The sequence below is a fragment of the Peromyscus leucopus genome, chromosome 19, assembly GCF_004664715.2.
Source record: "Peromyscus leucopus breed LL Stock chromosome 19, UCI_PerLeu_2.1, whole genome shotgun sequence".
NCBI lineage: Eukaryota > Metazoa > Chordata > Mammalia > Rodentia > Cricetidae > Peromyscus > Peromyscus leucopus.
In genome coordinates, this window is record NC_051079.1 from 64684517 (window position 1) to 64705121 (window position 20605).

At 39.2% G+C, this 20605-nt stretch overlaps 1 protein-coding gene across 6 annotated transcripts in view; it reads left to right on the forward strand.

The window, feature by feature from the left end:
• The first annotated feature begins 200 nt into the window (after positions 1 to 200).
• Positions 201 to 20605, forward strand: part of Pias2 (protein inhibitor of activated STAT 2) — an 87204-nt gene continuing 66799 nt past the window's right edge. For 3 of the 6 annotated variants that reach the window (XM_028871962.1, XM_028871963.2, XM_028871967.2), the window contains exon 1: positions 201 to 403. In XM_028871962.1, the coding sequence (XP_028727795.1) occupies positions 380 to 403 (24 nt within the window). In that variant the 5' untranslated portion in view covers positions 201 to 379. Of the gene's footprint in view, positions 404 to 737; positions 931 to 16130; positions 16228 to 20605 lie in introns of those variants that run through there. The other 3 variants (XM_028871965.1, XM_028871964.2, XM_028871966.2) reach the window with 3 other exon arrangements.

The window sequence follows — 20605 nt, forward strand, 5'->3', positions numbered from 1 at the left end:
GAGTCGGGAAAAGGGAAGCTGGGGGAGGAAGCGGGGGAGAGCAGGGGCAACTCGGGCCCGGGCGACGCTCGGCAGGGACAGGGCCACCACCGGAAGCGCGTGGGGGCCGCCTGGGCGGAAGGCGGTGCAGGGTGGGTTGGGGGGGGGAGTGCGCGCCGCGAAGGGGCGGGACCTGCGCGGGCCCGGGGGGGCGGGGCCCCGCGCAGGTCACGTGACGGGCCCGGTGTTGGCGGCGGCGGCGGCGGCGCGGCGGCGGCGGTGGCCGCGGCGTCTAGAGCGGCGCCCCCCAGTGCAGGATGTGGCAGGAGGCGGCGGCGGTGTCGTTGGCGGCTGCGGGCGGAGGAGCGGCGACGGCTGAGGCGCCCGCGGGCGGGATAAAATGGCGGATTTCGAGGAGTTGAGGGTGAGCGTCGCGGGGAGGAGGGGGGGTGGGGGGAAGTGGAGGCCGCGGGGCGGGGGGGGGGAGGGGAGGCGGGAGCAAGCGCGGCGGCGCCGGGGCGTGCGGCCGGTTGGCGGAGCCGCATCCTCCGGCGCTGCGCAGGGAGGGACGGACGGACGGAGGGGACGGAGGGAGGGACGGAGCGGGCCTGGGCCGCCGCACACCTGGCGGGCCGGCCCCCGGGGCCCCGTGGGCTGACTCGGCCGGGCAGCGGCGCTCGCCCCCGCGGCGGCGACCCCGGAGCGTGCGTGCCCGCCGTCCACGGGGGTGGGTGGGGTGGGGTGCGGGGAGGAAGACCGCCTTGGGAAACGTGAAGTTGCGTTCGGGGATTTTTTTTTTTCCTCTTCCCCGCCGCGGTCTGGGCAGGTCTGTCAGGAGCGAAGGCCCCTTCCTCCCAGCAGCGCTTCCTCAGCGCGGGGAGAAGCGCGCTCTTTTGGGAACACCGCCTTCCGTAGTCGGCCCGATACCCAGATACTTGGTGTGTAAGCGTGGTAAGCGATCTCCGGAGTCGGCGTTGTCGTGTAGTTTGTGCACTCCTTTGGCTCTTGAGGAAGAAACCGTTCGTTAGCATGGGAACAAGGTCATAACTTTATTGTGGAGACCTTTGTAGTCGGGGTCTACAATAGGGGCTGTTGGAGGTTACACGGAGAAAGATTTTTTTTTTCTCCACCAGACCGATGATCTTCAGAGAAGTCTTACCCCTAGCCAGACCAGGTGTGGTAAAAGAGCTGGATTGAACCCCAAATTACTGACGACATATGTCGGATGTTTACAGATAGAAACCCTGCTTTTTAAATTGTGTTTTAAAGTGGAGACTGGATTTGAACTTAAATGAACTGCAACCAGTTGGGGTAAATTAGCCATGTGCCATGTTTGGGTTACTTTACTTAGCCAGTAAACTGTGGTGCTTTGTAAGACTTTTATTGTTCGTGGGAAAAGGATGTTAGCTGCTTGGACACCAACAAAAGAATGAACGTGAGTGATTGCACAGCAACCATTTTCCCTCCTGTTTCAGAAATGAACGATTTTCCTAATAAAAACTATATTGATACATGTTGTATCCCTATGATTGTGAAGGACATTTGAACCTTATGTTCAACCCGTGTTTAGTGGTGATCCTGAAACAACTGTGCCTCACTACAGTAAACTGAATACTGGAGTTATTTTACCCTGCAGTATTACCTTAACTTTTGTATAGTAACAGATACATATTTCCTCTTGGGAAGGTAGGATTATTTTTTTTTTTTTAAGTTTGGCTGGTGGAAACCTCTTTAGGGCTTGTATTAGATTTTTAGAAGTGTCACTGATTAAAGTGAAGAACTAACCTTAATCGTATAGGGCGGGAAGGGGCATCAGTACTCAGATTGAAGTGGAACCAGAACCTTGAAAGCAGTGGAAACCAAAGTATCCCTTTTTGCTTTTCTCCTTTTTGTTTTGTGGAAAAGCTTCACCTTCCCATCACCTGAGTCACCTGGTATTTGCATCTCCGTGTGCTTGGTAAAAGGCAGTGTCCTTGACTTCCCTCACTCGTAGTAGATGACCAGCAGAGACTTGGTCTCAGAGAGGAAAGAAGGAAGGTTATCCACTAGGTTTTGTCTTAGCTGCTTAGGGCAGACATGTGCTATCCTACTACCCAGTGCAAAAAGTGGTGGTGATGGCACATAGCCATTTTAATATGTCCCTATACATGCTGAACTCTGGCTCAAATATTTCATGTATACATTATTATTCTCACAATTCTGTGAAGAAAATGAAACATAGATTAAATTTTGATCTAGATCACAGTTTGAGAGTAGAAATACTGAAATTTTAAACACCAGTTATCCGACTTCAGTCTTGAGTTCTTCGGAGTCCATGTTAGCGTTGTTTGGTGCCTTTGAGTCTAAGTGGAACTCCTAATCACTTTGAAATTTATAGAATAAATTAAATGATAAATCCCACCCTTTTGTAACATAAAAGTGGAATGAAAATGAGAGAGTGTGTTTTCCTGCTTTGCCCACAGTCAGGACAAATCTCTGTCACCAGCCAGTCCCACAGCCACTCAGACCCAACCAAGTAAACACAGAGACTTATATTGCTTACAAACTGTATGGCCGTGGCAGGCTTCTTGCTAACTGTTCTTATATCTTAAATTAACCCATTTCTATAAATCTATACCTTGCCACGTGGCTCGTGGCTTACCGGCATTTTCACATGCTGCTTGCCATGGCGGTGGCTGGCAGTGTCTCTCCTTGCCTTCCTGTTCCAATTCTCTCTGTTGACTGTCCCGCTTATACTTCCTGCCTAGCCACAGGCCAATCAGTGTTTTATTTATTGACCAATCAAGAGTAATTTAACATACAGACCATCCCACAGCAAGAGCAGACTAAAAATAAAAACATTGAAAGGAAAGAAAAGGGGAAGAAACATCTGTGGCTCTCAGATGATGGTTTCTGATCCATATTACATTTTGATCATCAGAGTGACAGTTAAATAAATTATAGGACCAGGCAAAATTAGCTTTTTGGTTATTTTCTTGGCAGTGGAAGAGAAGGTAGACTGGTTTGGATACCATAGTTTAGCTGTTGAGTGTCAGCATAGCATTAGCAGTTGCATGTGACTGGTGCTATCTGTATTGGAAAGAAAGATCATCCTCTCCCCAGTGTTTAGTTATCCCTGCCCTTTTACTTTTTAGGCTTGGGAAATGGGTGAGGAGGGGAAGTGTCATTTGATAAGGTAGCTGCAGAGCCTTAAAGGGTTGCTTTACAAGATTTTTTTTTCAAGACAGGAGCTAGTGATAGAGAGACACTATGTGGCCACAGAATATGGTGGGCTCTGTGTTTTGCCTTTCAGTCCCAAGTGACTAGGAGGTTACCAGTCTAGATTTCTTTTGTTCTTCTGAGAGAGAATATAGTGAATCTAGAGCTTTGACCAGAGTCTACTGGACTAGAGCCCAGGGCATTGGAGTCATGGTACAGACTTAATTTGGGAAATCATTCTAAGGGTTGAAGAAAAGAAAGGAGAAGTTCTTTGAGAAGGAAGAGGTGGTCTGTGTAGTCCAAGATGATTATGATAGTGTGGCTTGTTTAAGAAGCTTTCATGTGCTGGGGAAGATAATTGGTTCCCTAGATGCTCACTTACAACATCTTTGTTATAATTGAAAGGATGGCCAACTAGTTTGTAAATTAACTAGCTAGATATGAATTAACTTGTTACAAGATTGTTTTAGTTCCTGTTCTATTGCTGTGAAGAGCCACCATGACCAAGGCAGCTCTTAAGAAAACATTTAGTTAGGGTTTGCTTACAGTTTGAGAGGGTTAGTCCATTAATCATCTTTGTGGGAAGCAGACGGGCATAGGCTAGAGCAGTAGCTAAAACAGTGGTTCTCAATTTTAATACAGTTCCTTGTGTTATGACCTCCAACTATAAAATTACTTTTGTTGTTACCTCATAACTGTATTTTGCTACTGTTATGAATGATAATGTAAATATCTGTTTTCTGATGGACTTAGCGACCCCTTTTAAAGTTTCGTTCAAATCCCAGGTTGAGAACCATTGAGCTAAGAGCTTTATATCCTGATCCACAGTCAGCAGGAAGTAGAGAGATACATGGGCCTGGCCTAGACTTTTGAAACCTCAAAGCCTAACCCCAGATACACACTTCCTCTAACAAGGCTTCGCTTCCTAATCCTTCTAATTAGTCACATTCAAACCACCACAAAGATCAGTGGTGTGTTTGTCATTGCCACTTTGCTTTTTCCCCTTAAAATAATCTCTTAAAAATCTTAGCCGGGTGGTGGTGGTCCACGCCTTTAATCCTAGCACTCAGGAGGCAGAGACAGGCAGATTTCTGTGAGTTCGAGGCCAGCCTGGGCTACCAAGTGAGTTCCAGGAAAAGGCGCAAAGCTACACAGAGAAACCCTGTCTCGAAAAACCAAAAAAAAAAAAAAAAAAAAAAAAAAAAAAAAACAAAAACAAAAAAACAAACAAAAAAAAAACTTAAGTACTGGGTGAAGTCATGAAGACAAAAGGGTTGGGTTTCTGGAACCATTTCAGTCTATTCAACCATTCACTGGCTTTTTCTGCCCTTGTCTTTCCTTGCTTGTTACATAGTTCCAACACTGAGTTTCTGGTGGCAGTTCTTCAAAAAGTTTTTGCAGCAGTTCAATCTAGTTAATCCAGTCTGTTCTTTAAACAGCAGTGTATGGGAGATCTGTTTTGTAGCTGGAGAATTTCTCTCCAGCTCCCGCCAAGTCCCGGAGCTCACTTATAAAATTAACATACAGACTCTTACATTATTTAAACTGCTTGGCCATTAGCTCAGGCCTACCATTGTCTAGCTCTTACTCTTATATTCAGCCCATTTCTATTAATCTATACTTTGCCACGTGGCTCGTGGCTTACTGGTACCTTACATCTTCCTTGTCCTGGCGGTGGCTCCAAGTAGTCTCTCCCTCTGCCTTCCTGTTCCCTCAATTTTCCTCTCTGTTAGTCCCGTCCATACTTCCTGTCTGGCTACTGGTCAATCAGTGTTTTATTTATATAGAGTGATATCCATAGTACTTCCCCTTTTCTTCTTTTTCAAAAAGGAAGGTTTAACTTTAACATAGTAAAATTACATATAACAAAACAATTATCAAGCAAGAATTACAGTTACAATATTAAAGAAGATATCCTACCTATCTTATATTTGTGAGTCTAAGGTTTTATATCTAACCCATCTTTTATCATAACTGTGGAAATTATAACTATCTAGTCTTCAACCACACCAAAGACGTCAGAAGGATATAATACTACCTGAGAAATGGGAGAAGGATGTAAGCAACTTTCAAGAGTCTTGCAGGGTAGACAGAGACAGCTGTCAGCCTGGACAGTCATCCAAAGTTTTCTTGTAAAGTTGGGGCATCTGTCTTTAGCCCACAGGGCTAGAGTCTCTCAGTCATATATATCATATATATATATATATATGATATATATAGTATCCTGTAGAATGTCTGGCAGTTTCCTTTGCGAAGCAGGAACCTGAAGGACCATTTTGCCAAGCAAAGTTCAGTGGTTACCTTCTTATGGGTTCTGCATGTCCAGTCGATCAAGCAGTCCAGGCAAGAACAGTTTTTTTGCCCAAATGGCTATTTTTGCCAAGAAGAAGATAAACTCCATATAGAGTGTCTTTGATGCCCATCCTCCTCTCTGAAGTAAATCCGGTGTTGCCAGGAGCAGACATGTCTCACTGTTCAGAAAGTCTAAATTTTTAACCTTTTAAATGCCATATTCTGTAGGTCTTTGAAGTGTTTGAAGATTACCTATCTATCTGAAGTATATCTATGTATACCTAGAAAACTTAACTAACATGGTTACAAGTTTGACTATCATAGAAGACTAATTATTAATCTGTATTTCTTAATTATCCATTACAATCTAAATGAGTTACATAAACATAATATCTCAAACGAGAATAGAAATATATATACAGTATAACAAAATTAAGTTTAAACTTGTATCAATAAACTAAAATCTATACCCATGTAAAACATTTTAAACAAGTTGTTCTTTAAAAGTAGGTTCATTAATCTACCCTTTTATCCTATCATCATATCTATATCCTATATATCTATATCACTGTTTGCAGTGACATTCTAGTTATTTATTTTTCTTAAAAGGACGTCCATCTTTTATTCATTACCTTGTTTTTCATGGATTGAGAACTTGCTTTCTGTGTATTACAGAAAGATAGTGAAGATCCATATGAAGGTTTTGATGTGTATCTTGGTAATTACAGCTCCATAGCTGTGGGTACACTAGAACGTTTACAAAACTTGTAAAGTTCATTGTATTGTAATTTAAAATCAGTTAACTTGGCTGGAGATGTAGCTCATTGCTATGTAGAGTTTGCCTAGCGTACATCATGGCCTAAGTTTGATGGAAGCATGGAAAGGTGAGATGAGGAAAATAGACGTGGGTTTTTGATTCTGTAACATGTAATTTCTGCCTAGAAGATCCAAGTGTGTGATCCATTTACACTTACCAGGAATCTTCTTTAGGTAGCATGAGGATAGAGAGGAGAATGTTGTGTTGATAGAGAGGAGAATGATGTGTTGAAGTTAAAAGTCCTCATCACCCCTCCACCAAACCACTGGAAAGGGGAAACCAACTAATGTATGTGCTGTGACAGAAACCAGGGTACTTCAGTGCTATTTATTAGGAGACACAACTGAGATTTCAATACTTGAGTTGTCTATGAAGGCATGCCCAAGTTAAATAAATGTTAATTTAAAATGAAATAGATAATTTTCAGTTGTCAGGGAATCATGATATTCTTGAATATTTGTATTTGTTTGCTTTGTAGGTATGTATGTTCCCTTCAGTAAACATGAATAACTTTCTGATGAAATGGCAGATTTCTAACATCTGAAAATTTCCTTTTTCCCCAGCATGTTTGCCTTTGTGTGTTTGATGTCTCCTTTTTTATTTAGTTTTAAATTGAGATAATTTACGTACTGTAAAATTAAGCCACTGAAAGTATTGGATATGATGCTCTTTAGACCATTCACAAAGTCATACTTGTATCACCACTGATAACAGTTTTTCTTAGTCCAAAGAAGTCCTGTATCCAGTTGTTGCCATAGTAGTCACTCCTTAAAATTCATCTTTTCCCCTACACCATGGCATCTGTCTGTGATTTGCCTGTCATGAACATTTTATTTTATTTTATTTTATTTTTTGGTTTTTCGAGACAGGGTTTCTCTGTGTAGCTTTGTGCCTTTCCTAGAACTCGCTTTGGAGACCAGGCTGGCCTCGAACTCACAGAGATCCACCTGGCTTTGCCTCCCAAGTGCTGGGATTTAAGGCGTGCGCCACCACCGCCCAGCCATGAACATTTTATATAAATGGAATCACACAACATTGGCCTTTTGTGTCTGGCTCATTTTCGTTGAGCATAATGTTCTCTGGCTTTGTCTGTGTTGTAGCATGTACCAGTAATTTGTTTCTTTTTGATGGAATAGTATTCTGTTGTGTGAATGTCAGGTATTGAGTTATTTCTACTTCACTGGCTAGTACAAGTATTCATCTACATGGGAACAAATTTTGTATGGACATAGATAGGTTTTCAGTTCTCTTGTCGATATCTAGGAATAGAATTGAAGTGTTATGTTGTATGTTTAACTTTTTATCTAATGCAGAGTCTCATGTAGCAAAGCTGGTCTCAAATTCTATGTGAGGACAAGACTGTTGTTGAGCTCTGTCTTAGTTAGGTGCTGTGAAGAGACACTGTAGTTGGAAGTTTTCCTGTGCCCACCCAGTTCCCTTGTCCTGGTGGTCCCACAGCTGCTCAGACCCAAATGAACATACAGAGGCTTATATTAATTAAAACTAACTCCATACAGAGGCTTATATTAATTAATTAAAACTAACTCCATTCTTCAATGCCCATCATCCTTTTTTGAACTAAATTGGTACTGTCAGGAACAGATGGGTCTCACTGTCATGAAAAGCCTTAATTTATTAAAATATCTTAAATGCCATATTCTGTAGGTCTCTGAAGTGTTTGAGGACCACCTGTCTAACTAAAATACATCTCTGTTTAAACCTTGATAACATACCTAACATAACTATAAGTTTGATTATTACTGATGACTAACCACCTGTATTTCTTAATTATACATTACCCTTTTAAATGAGCTGCATAGGTATAATACCTTAAAGAAGAGTAGAAATATATATATATATATATATATATATATATATATATATACAGTATAACAAAAGTAACCTTAAATTTGTATCAATATACAAAAATGTCTTGAGTAGAAACATATACACTATAACAAAAATAACCTTACATTTGTATCAGTATATAAAAATCCATACCAATGTAAAATATGTGAGATTAATACTTGTTTTGTAGTTTATAGTAGATTCAATAATCTACCTTATCCTATTCTTTCCAAATCCCCTCCCCCTTTTTTTCAGAAAGAAATCATTAAATCTAACCCCCATTCTTAGTTTTATCCCTTACTATGACTAGTAACAATTTGCAACCAACTCCTGATACAATGACAAACATACACAATACCTCCCTCCCACCCCCCATCCCCACACAATCAAAACCCACCCATCCTACCTCTCAGGAATGTTTGCATGGCATTCTTAAAATTACTTCCTGTTGTCTTGGGTTGATGACATCTTTAGTCGACCCTGAGAAAATTGGGATAATGGTCAAGTCCTAGGAACTAGGTGTGTTATTTTTTGTTTAGTCTTTGTGTAGAGAAAGTGTAGAGTCCATCTGAAGTCTTGGCTGGATCGTCTGTGAGGCTGGGCCATTTCAGCTGTTTTGAAATTGTCCTGAGCAGTTTGTAGTTTAAAGCTGATCTTTGTGTGGCATTACAACAATCCAGGTGGAATCGTCATTGTGGGGCCCCTTCATCTTTTTGGAGACTTCAAAGGTTGCTGTTAGGAATGATCACAGTTCACTGCAGAAACTTAAACATTTTAAATATCGTATGCAGCAGATTTCAGAGAGGTTAAAAGACCACAATCTGTAGCTGGGCGGTGGTGGTACACATCTTTACTTCCACTACTCTCGAGGTAGAGGCAGGCGGATCTCTGTGAGTTCAAGGCCAGCCTGGGCTATAAATCAAGTTCCAGGACAGCCTCTAAAGCTACACAGAGAAACTCTGTCTTGAAAAAAAAAAAAAAAAAAAAAAAAACCAAAACCAAAACCAGACCACAATCTATTAAGTATATCTGGGTACACAAACTTAATTCCTAGTTACCTGATTCAGACTCAAGCCCTAAATCACGCACAGGAAGCTAGATAAAGCCTATTTCTAGAATTAGTTAATACTCTATATGACCATTAATATCACAACAGAGAGTTTAAATATATATATATATATATATAAATCTTAAAATTTAGAGATAATATTTATACTTTAGTCACAATAGAATAGTCCCTTAATTTTTGTTTTCTTCTGTCCTGTACCAGGTTGCTCTTCTGACATGAGATAGAGATTTTTGGATTTTCCTTTAACAATTACGCTTGGCTTTAGAGAAGGAGAGAGTCACACTCTATCTCCAAAGTCAAAGTCAGCTTTATTTTTAATTGAATTGGGACCACAAACAGACTATTTGCCTTTTATGTTTGTAGAGAGCCGCAGAAAAAGTATTGGGAAAGATTTATGAAAGTTTATCCTGTTGGACATGCGCTTTACCATTAGGCCAAATTTACTTTTTTTCTTGGGACATTTTTCTCTGCATATGTCTTAATTGTCCAGTGGGCTTCAGATTCTTTTTTTTTTTCAGGGCTGAGGACCGAACCCAGGGCCTTGTGCTTGTTAGGCAAGCGCTCTACCGCTGAGCTAACTCCCCAACCCCAGGGTTCAGATTCTTTAGCTGGATGGTTCTATTATTCTAGAAAGACAAAACCAAAACAAAAACCCTTCCCCAATCCTGTCTTTGGGGAATTCCTTTTTTGTCAGGTTATATCTTTGTTAAGGCAAGATGATTTTTGGCAACAAGAAAAATAGTATCTTTTAATAATGCAATTTTTTTTCTCACTTGATCAAATGAAAGAGATTGTTAGTCTTAATAGTTTGGATTGAATGACCAAGCTGTTTGAATTATTGCCTCCTAATCAAGAGGCCTTTCCTATTTAAATCTAATCTGTATCAATCTTGATGGTATCCATAGTGTTTCTTCTCCTGTGGAAACAAAAGCAAAACTTCTTCCCCAATGTAACACATATCCTGGTTTCCATTCTGAGGTCAACACATCTTTAAAATATATAAGGTGATTTAATTCATTTTTTTCTATTATCTAGTGACTCTCCACAGCCGTTGTTCCTTGTTTATTAGCATTTAAAAAAAAAGTCAAAGCACTGTGTACTCTATCTCTGGGAGCCTTTGTTACCCATTTCTGTCTATTAAGCATATCTTTAAAGTGCAATTGGATCTTTCTTTTTTTTTTTCCAGACAGGGTTTCTCTGTGTAGTTTTTTTTTTTTTTTTTTTTTTTTTGATGCTTGTCCTGGATCTTGTTCTCTAGACCAGGCTGGCCTCAAACTCACAGAGATCCTCTTGGCTCTGCTTCTGGAGTGCTGGGATTAAAGGCGTGTGCCACCGCCACCCGGTGCAGTTGGATCTTTCTATAACTGCCTGTCCTGTAGGATTATGTGGTATACCTGAATATGCAAAAAACTGTTTCATTTTACTAAAGACATATGCTGGATCATTGTCAGTCTTAATTTGTACAGGTATCCCTATAATGGCCATTGTTATGAATTATTGTGCCGGGGGTGGGGCAGGAACGTGATAGCAGTAGACAGGGTCGGGACAGGAAAGGATAGCTTCCTGCGTGGGCATGGCAGTGGAGGTGGCTAGTATTCACAACCTGGATGCTGCATCCACATGGAGCGTTTATTGTAATAGAGAGATGAAGAGAAAGATAGGAAAGAGAGAGACAGAAAGAGGAGAGTGAAAGGGTGTATACCTCGTGGGAGGAAAAGTGGAAGAGAGAGAGGATTGGGAGGAGTTTTTCCTTAGAATGAGGCTTTTAACGTCAGGATACAGGGGTGGGATTTCTAGGGGCAGATCGGAATATTAACAGCCATGACACATTCTAATAAATGTGTAAATACAGAATCAGCCTTTTCAGAACTTAAAGGAGTTGCCTGTTAAATCCTGAACATGTATCTATACTTTAATTTTCCAAACTCTAAAAAATGAAACACATCCTTTTGCCAAATTTCATTTCTTTCAATGCACTTTGGGTTACTTTCTGTAGTTAATGAAGTTTGAATATACAAAGAACAAGTGGGGGGCTGGGGAACTGTAGAGATGGCTCAGAGGTTAAGAGCACTGACTGCTGCTCTTCCAGAGGTCCTGAGTTTAGTTCCCAGCAACCACATGGTGTGTCTCAAAACCACCTGTAACGAGATCTGGTGCCCTCTTCTGGCCTGCAGTCATACATGTTGTATACATAATCATAATAATAAAAAAAGAACAAGTAGGGCATTTTCTTATAATTTTCTTTGGCTTGTTGCCATGTGATAGAAAAATCTGTCCTTCAAACCTTTGCATTTGAAGAAAATGCAAAATCATTGGTTTCTTATGAAATTCTGAGGCTTCTAGTACATTTCCTACCAATAGCTGATGAATTTCATCATTTCCTTGTGCTAGAAGGCCTGGTAGATCTATATGTGATCTGATATGTGTTATAGACAAAGGATGATTTCTAATTTTGATTACTTGTAGTTGAATAAATAACAAATTAATTCTGAATAATCAGGAATAAGTTCAGCAGTCTCAATATGTAAAGCAACTCTTTCTACATATTGGGAGTCAGTAACTATATTAAGAGGTTCTGAAAAATCTAATAATACCATGAGAATAGCATATAATTCTGATTTCTGAATTGAATTATAAGGATTTTGAGCCACTTAATTTTCCTGACTTATAACCTGACTTTCCTGATTTATTTGCATCAGTATATAATGTAGGGGCTCCAGAAATTGTTGTTACCTCTATTATATGAGGGAGAATCCAATTAGTTCTTTTTATAAACTGAAGTCTCTTGTTTTTGGGGTATTTGTTGCTAATTTCTTCCTAGAAATTATTGCAAGCTCTTTGCCAATGTTTATTTTTTGCCCATAATGAGGCAATTTCAGCATTGTTAATTTCTGTTGGGGCTATTCCTGCTAATTGATGAAGTTTCAATTTTCCTTTCAAAATCAATTCAGACACCTTTTTTTACATAGGTCTTTAATTTATTCTGTTTGTGTGGTAAAAATATCCATTCTAAGATACTATCTTTGTGCATAAGAATTCCTGTAGGAAGCCAGGCGTTGGTGGTACATGCCTTTAATCCCAGCACTTGGTGGGGCAGAGGCAGGCCTGGTCTTCAGAGTAAGTTCCAGGACAGGCTCCAGAGCTACACATAGAAACTCTGTCTCACAAAACAAAACAACAACAACAAAAAAGAATTCCTGTAGGAGAATGAGTAGAAGGTAAAATAACCAGAATACAATCAAGCTCTGGATCTAAGTGATCTATGTGTGTATATTGCAATTTCTTTTCTATCAGAGCCAAATCTCTCTTAGTTTCAGCTGGTAGCTTTCATGGACTATTTAAGTCCTTAATCACCTTGTAAGGTTTGAAGTAACTTACTTAGTTCTTGAGTTGTTAATCCAATTATGGGCAAAAGCTAGTTAATATCCCCCAGCAATTTTTTAAAATCATTAAGGAGTTTGTAATTGATTTCTCTTGATTTGTGCTTTCTGTGGTTGAATTGTCTGTAAACCTATCTTAAATCCTAAATAATAGGATCTTCTCTTTGTGTGTGTTTCCCCTCCCCCCCCAGCAATTTATAATCCCCAACAAGGCAAAATTCCCTTTATTTCATCAAACATTTTTTTCTAAAATATATGTCTGAATCAGCCAATAAGATATCATCCATACAATGGTAAATTGTAGATTGAAGAAACTGTTTAGGAATTAGTTTTAATGGCTGTTGTATAAAATATTGAAATAAGGTGGGGCTGTTTAACATTCCTTTTTGGAAGAACTTTCCAGTGGTACTTTTTAACAGGCTGGGGATTATTATAAGTAGACACGGTGAAGGCAAAATTTTCTCTATTCTGTTCTTGTAAAGATATAATAAACAGTCTTTTAGATCAATCATTATAATAGACCCATCCTATCTCTCCTTCTGGGCCTATACACTCAACCCATCTTGTGCTTTGTTTTACCTGAGATAAAGTTCCATCCCTAGAAGCAGAACAGTTACCTCTTGAAGAGTCCCAACTGAATGCTTAAGATTTTGGTGAAATATCTGCTCCTATGTCTACCAAATCCTCAATTTCATTGCCATTTATTTGTATTTTTAGCTTTGGCCTTTGATCATTTATAGAAGTTTGCCAAAATATTTGTTTTATGGTCTCTCCAGGAAATTTTTTTAATCCACTGAAGCTGTTTTTTTCATCCAGAGCAGTATAGTTTTTAATAACAGGTGTTAAGTCCAGTAGGAGCAATAGGGTCTCAGCAGACAGAAGAGTCAGAGACATTCTATTAGGGGTTCCACAAAAATATCAGGCTAACATCCATAACATATATGGAGAGTACCTGGCATAGACTCAGTTGCTACTTCAGTCTCTGTGAGCCCCTACGTGCCCTACTTAGTTCAAGTCTGTGAGCCATGTTCTCCTGGTATTTTTGACCCCTCTGGCTCCTACATTTCTTCCTCTTCCTCTTCCACAGGGTTCCCTGAGCTCCAAGGGGAGGGACCTGATGGAGATAGTCAGTTTGGGGTCTCTCTCCTAATGTTTGACTGTGTGTCTCTGCATCTGCTTCCATCATTTGCCAGAGGTAGTCTCTTTAATGACAATTGGGCTAGGCACTGATCTATGATTATATAAGGATATAAGGAATCATTCTGTTGATTCTCTTCCCCTGCCCCATAGGTCTCTGGGCTGTCCAGCCTCCTATTCCTGATCATCTAGGCAGTGTTGGGCATGGGCTCCTTCATGTGCTGTGGGCCGTTAGACCAGTTATTGTTTGACCACTTCCCAAAGTACTGTGTGTCCATTTTCCCACTACATCTTGTAGGCAGATTAGATTATAGGTTGAAGGTTTTGTGGCTGGCTTGCTGTTCTATTTCAAACTCTGAAAGCCTTGCCTAGTTACAGAGGATGGCCAGTTTAGGCTCCGAATTCTCCATTACTAGGAGTCCTCCCTAGAGTCACCCTTGTAGAATACTGAGAGTTTCTATTTGTCTAGCTTTCCACATCAATCCCCACTACGACCACCAGATGCCTTCCAATTTCAGTCATTCCCCCAACCCCTCTAGCCTATCCCTTCTGTTCCCAATCTACCTGCAAAATTTATTGTTTCCCCTTCCCAAGGAGATTCATGCATCCCTCTTAGAGCCCTCTTTGTTACTTTACCTCAGCATGATTATCATTGACTTAACAGCTAATATACACTTAGAAGTGAGTACATACCATGTTTGTCTTTTGGGTCTGGGTTATGCACTCACTTTTTCTTTTTTTCTTTTTTCTTTTTTTGTAATTCCACCCATTTGCCTGCTTACAAATTTTATGATGCCATTTTTTGTTTGTTTGTTTGTTCTTTTAAACATCTGAGTAACACTCCATCGGGTAAATGCACTACATTTTCTTTCTTTATTCTTCTGTTGAGGGACATCTAAGTTGTTTCCAGTTTCTGAGTGCTATGAACAAAGGTGCTGTGAACATAGTTGAGCACATGTCTTTGTGGTAGGGTGGAGCATCCTTTGAGTATATGCCCAAGAGTGACATAGCTTGGTGTTGAGGTAGATTGATTCCCAGTTTTCTGGGAATTGAATTCCCAGTGATTGAATGAGTTTGCACTCCTACCAGCCATGGAAGAGTGTTCCGATAATGCAGGAAATCCACGGGTTATTGAGAAAGGGACTATTTATTAATGGATTATATGGGGGAACAACTCACTGGTACAGGATGAGGCAGATTCAGTCGCAAGAGTCCCTAGAAGGCTGAGAACCGGTCCGCACTGCTTCACAAGGTCTTTACTATCCAAGACTGCTCGAGAGAAGGGGCCCTGTGTTCGTGGTCCCCAGATCTTAAGCTAGCTAAGAGGCCATACCCTAGGGACTGATACCCCAAGGCCATAGGTGGAACAAATACCCACTACATTTCCCTTGTTCTGCATCCTTGCCAGTATGAGCTGTCACTTGTGTTACAAAATGAGTTCCAGCACAGCCAGAGCTGTTACACAGAGAAACCCTGTCTGGAAAAACCAAAAACAATAACAAAAAACTCCAAAAAACAAAGATACCTTACCTATCGTGTTATAGTCACACCTAGTTCTCTCCTACCCACTAACTCCTGAACCTTAATCTCTGAGACCTACTAATCAATTCTTTATTTCTGGGTTCACTTTTATTTTTAATATTACACAAGGGCTGGAGAGATGATTAAGAGTGCTTGCTGCTCTTATCAAGGACCTAGATTTGGTTCCCAAACCCATGTCAGTCTGCTTACCAGCACCAGTCTTAAAAAAATATAACAAGAATGTTATATAAATTATGCATTATGTTGCTTACTGGGTTCTGCCTCTTCTTTCTCCACCTTTTTTCTTTGTGTATGTGTGTTGTGTTCATGCATTTGTATGTATGTGGAAGCCTAAGATTGATGTCAGGAATCATTTTCAGTTCTTTTCAACCTTATTCATTGAGGCAGGATCTCAGTGAACCCCACAGTTTGGCAATATGCTAGACAGCCTGCTCTGAGGATTCTGTCTCCATCTTCTGAGTCTGCATATTTTGCTAGTCCTCAAGCATGTATGGCAGCTTTTCTGTGGAGCCATATCTCCCCAGACTCGGTGTTGTTATTTCGTAATTAATTCTCTGGAGATTATCTGGTCCATAATATAAAAAAAATGAGTCATTCTTTTTTATTGTTGAGTAAGTAGTAGTTGTGGGTATGTATTTATTAGAACTTTTTAGTCATCTGTTAAAGGACATCTACGCTAATGGTTATGAGTAAAAGTTTTATAAAGATTTATTCATAGTTCATTTGTATGCATGCATAAATTTTCATTTCTCTTCCCAGGAGTGTAATTGATGGGTCTTATGGTTATTGTATGTGTAGTGTTTTTCTTTTCTTCTTCTTCTTCTTCTTCTTTTTTTTTTTTTAAAGAACTTGCTAAACTGTTTTCCAGATTTGCTGTACCATTTTACTTCCTTACCAACAATGTATGGACTGATCCTCCTTGACAGCATTTGGTGTTAACACTGTTTTTCATTTTAGCCATTCTGGTAGGTATCTAAGTGATATGTTAGTGAGGTTTTAATTTGCATTTCCCTGGTGGCTAATTATGTTAATTTACATGTGCCTGTTTGCCTATATGTTCTCATTATTGAAATGTCTCTGCATGTCTTTTGACCCTTTTCTAATTGGATTGTTTCCTTCCCTTTTTTCCCTGTTGAATGATAACAGTTCTAAGTATATTCTAGATTCTAGTCCCTTATTAGATATGTAGTTTTCATATATTTTATCCAAGCTTGATAACTGCCTTTTTATTGTTATAAAGGGGTCTTTTGCAAAACATGATTTTTAATTTTGGTAAAGTCTAATATGTCATTTTTCTTTTTATGTGTTTTGCTTTTTACTGTCATATTTAAGAACTCTTTCTAGACATAGATCCTGAAGATTCCTTCTCTGCCCCCCTTAAAAGAACAAGTCATCTGGTTTTAATACAAATACAGATGTGATCTATTTGAAGCTATGGATTTCAAGTTGTTATAACAACATTTATGAAGTTACACTTTTGTCAAAAAATAATTTGGGCATATTTGTGTAAGTCTGTTTCTGTTTTGGGGTTTCTCCTCTGTTCCATTGAGCTAACACAGCACAGTCTTGAATCTTGAATCTTGATTATTGAAGCTATGTTGTAAAGCTAGAATAGGTAGATTTCCTCACTATTTGTTTGTGATCTGGCACTGAGGATTGATTGGATTCCTTGTATGTGCTATGCAACCACTCTACTACAGAGCTACATCTCCTGTCCACTGTTCTTTAAAAAAAAATTAGGACAACTCTTCTAGTTGTCTCCCCTCTTCCCTCTTTCTTCGTTACTGTTCTGTTACTGTGAGGAGACACTGTGACCAAGGCAGGTTACAAAGAGGGTGAGTCAATGATTATCATGGTGGGAAGCAGGCAGGCAGGCATGATGCTAGAAAAGTAGCTGAGAGCTTTATATCTTGATCCACAGGCAGCAGGCAGGGGGGTGGGGCTGGCCTGGGCTTTTGAAACCTCAAAAGTTCACCCCGAGTGATACACTTCCAACAGCACACCTAAGTGTGTTCAACTAAGCATTCAGACATAGGAACCTATAGGAGTTCTCATTCAAACTACTATCCTTGCCTTATTTCTAATATTTGGGGAAAGCATTCACTTTACCATTAAGTAAAATCTGAGGGCCCCACCATTTGTAGATACTATTTGTCAAATAAGGATTTTCCTTCTATTCCTATTGTTAAGATGAAGTTTTGCTGTATGTCCTTGGCCGGCCTATGTGTTCCATGTTGGCCTTGAACTAGTAACAGTCTCCCTGACTCAGCTTCAGCCTCCAGTATCATGATCACAAGCATGCACCACACACCTACTTGAGAACTTTCCTTTTTAAAATCATGAATTTGTCAATAATTCTTTGTGTTGATGATGTTCACATGACTTCTTTTTAGCTGTTAAAATGCTATACTATGTTAATTTCTTGAACCTAGCCTTACCTCCCTAGCATAATCCCACTTGGTGTGGTACATAATTATTTCTAGATATTGCTGTATTTTAGTTACTGTTATTCTGTTAAAGATTTGGTTTATATTTCTGAGGGATATTTTTTTTTTAGAATTTTTTAAAATTGAGGCCTCAATTTTGTTGTCTTGACATTTCCAAGGGTGTTGCTGCTTCTATTTGGGGGAAGGAAAGTACAACTGTCAGGCCCAAGCACTATATTTCTTACTTAATTTTTGATGGAACAACAGTCCACAAATAAGCTGCTCTGGCAGAGAAAAATACAAGCCTCTCAGAGAAGAGTTTACGACAGTGGAGACCAGTTCTCTTTTTTAAAAAATATTTTTGTGTGTATATGTGTGTGTGTGTGTGTGTGTGTGTGTGTGTGTATGTGTATGTGCGCGCCAGAATGTATGCACCATGTATGTTTAGTATCTGAGGAGACCAGAAGAGGGCTGTGAATTTAGAGTTGGAGTTGTGAGTGGTTGTGAGTCACCCAGTGGGTGCTAGGAGCTAAACTTCAGTCCTTTGGAAGAGCAGCAGATGTTTTCCATAGGCTCATAATTTCTCTTTGGGACATTTTTTGAGTTGTGAATTAAAAACTGGGTATGGTGATGTGTCACTTTAATCTCAGCATTTGGGGAGACAGGATCTCTGTGAGTTGAAGACCAGCCTGGTTTTTCATAGTGAGTTCCAGGCCAGCAAGGCTACATAATGACACCCCCCCCCACTAAAAAAAAGTGACCATAAATTTCTTGGCAAACTATAAGGATATTTAAATTATTTGTTCTATAGTGAGTTTTGATTATTTTCTCTAAATTGCCATATTTATAGATATAGAGTTCTCTCCACTTCTGTCTTATCTTTCTAATATAGTTTCTCTAGTGATTTTCCTAATCTTTTTAATGCAGTTAATTTTTTTAGGGTTTATTAATATTTGTATTAACTTTTTCATTTTATTTTATCTTTTTCCTTTTATGCTGTTCTGTGCTTTATATTTTTTCTGTCTATGCTTAGTTGTTGTAGGGTTGATCTTATTTTTTTCTTTCTTGTATTTTTTTCTCACTTTACCAGTTTTGATGTTACATACATTTTTTGCCTTTTCATAATCTCTTGAAATTTTAATGTGTTAGTCTAAAATTACTTTTGCTTTCTAACTTAATCAAACATTTTAAACTGCTCACCTCCCTCCTTATTTATATGCCTATTGTTAACTTCAATTTGTCTTTACTTGGCCTTACACATTTGATTTTCTTTTTTACAGTAAATATTTATTTAGGATAAATATCCTTCCCTTCTCAGGTTTGTTATTTTCTTTACTTATTATTCTGTTCTTTGTTATGATGATGATGAAACCTAGGACCTTGTGCTTGCAATGCAAACACACTTACCAGTGAGCTGTGTCAGCAGCCGAAACATCTGACTGTTGTAATACGCATTCTTCTAGCTATTTTAGCTCAACAGTGGTGATAAGCCTTTCTGATGTGCTGAAACTGTGTTTTATAGTTGTCATACTTTGGGATGTTCCTTATGTATGTATCCATGTTCTCCTTTATTTATGCTTAACTTTTCCATGACTCATTCTCCATTTAAATTTGCAAATCTTTCTTTGTTGTTTCCTTTCTCTATCTTTATTCACTTCATCCATCACTACTTACAAATATTTATTTTATTTAATTCTTTATTCCAATTTGGATCTAGTAAAATTTCCAATTGCTCATCAGTCATTCATTTGAAATTTAGAATTTCCTCCTGATTGTAACTTAAATACCTTCAATACTGAATTTTGTTTTTAATTGGATAACATGTTTTTTAGCCCTTAATTTATTTAGTGTTTCTGTTACATTCCAGGTCCTTGGTGTGTTTGTTTTTGTTTTTTGAGATAACGTATTACTTTTTAGCCCTAGATTGCCTGGAACTCTCCATGTAGGCAAGGCTTGTCTTGAGCTCAGAGCACCTGTCTGTGCCTTCTGTGCTGGGAGTAAAAGCATGGACATCCACTCCTCACTCTCAGTTGTGTTTTTGTGTTTGAAAAAGGTTTGCAATTTATTCTTTTGTATTTTGAGTTTGTGTTAAATAAATAACTGGGGTCCCTCTCCCCAGTTAATAATTTTCCTTAGTCATTTGAAAATGTTTCTGTTTTCGTTTTGTTTTGAGGCAGGATCATGCTTTGTAACCCAGACTGGTGTGAACTTGAATCTTGTAGCTCTGGTTTCCCGAGTGCTAAGGTTACAGGTGTGCCACCATGTAACGCAGTAGTGGGGGTGGCACCTTGGGCATCTGACATGCCAAGCAAGTGTTCTCCCAACTGAGCTACTTTCCAGTTCCTACTTCAAAGACTTTTTATTGCTTTGTTATGTTATCTAAAATCTTTGGAATAATGTTTAATGACAATAGTATACATTTTAAGGGCCTTAGATTTATGATTCAGTGTTTCATCTTTAATAGGATATTTGCTATTGATTTCTGATGTCATTTATCATGTTGACAAGGTTTTTATACCTAATTAAGAGGTTTTTTTAAATTATGAATAAATAAAATTTTATCAAATGTTTTTTCTGTTATTTAACTAAGTTATGTGTCTTTCCTTCTTAAACCAGTAAATCTTTTTTACAAAAAAAGGTTTGCTTTTCAAAAACTTCAGGAAGTCAGTGAGTTTTCCAAATGTCATTATGAGCAAATTTTATTATATATTTAATGTTCAGTGTGCTCTAGGTTTCCCAGCCTTTTTTTTTTTTTTTTTTTTTTTTTTTTTGGAGACAGGGTTTCTCTGAGTAACAGTCCTAGCTGTCCTGGAACTTGATTTGTAGACCAGGCTAGCCTCGACCTCACAGAGATCCGCCAGTCTCTGCCTCCCAACTGCTGGGATTAAAGGCATGCACCACCGCTGCCCATCGGTTT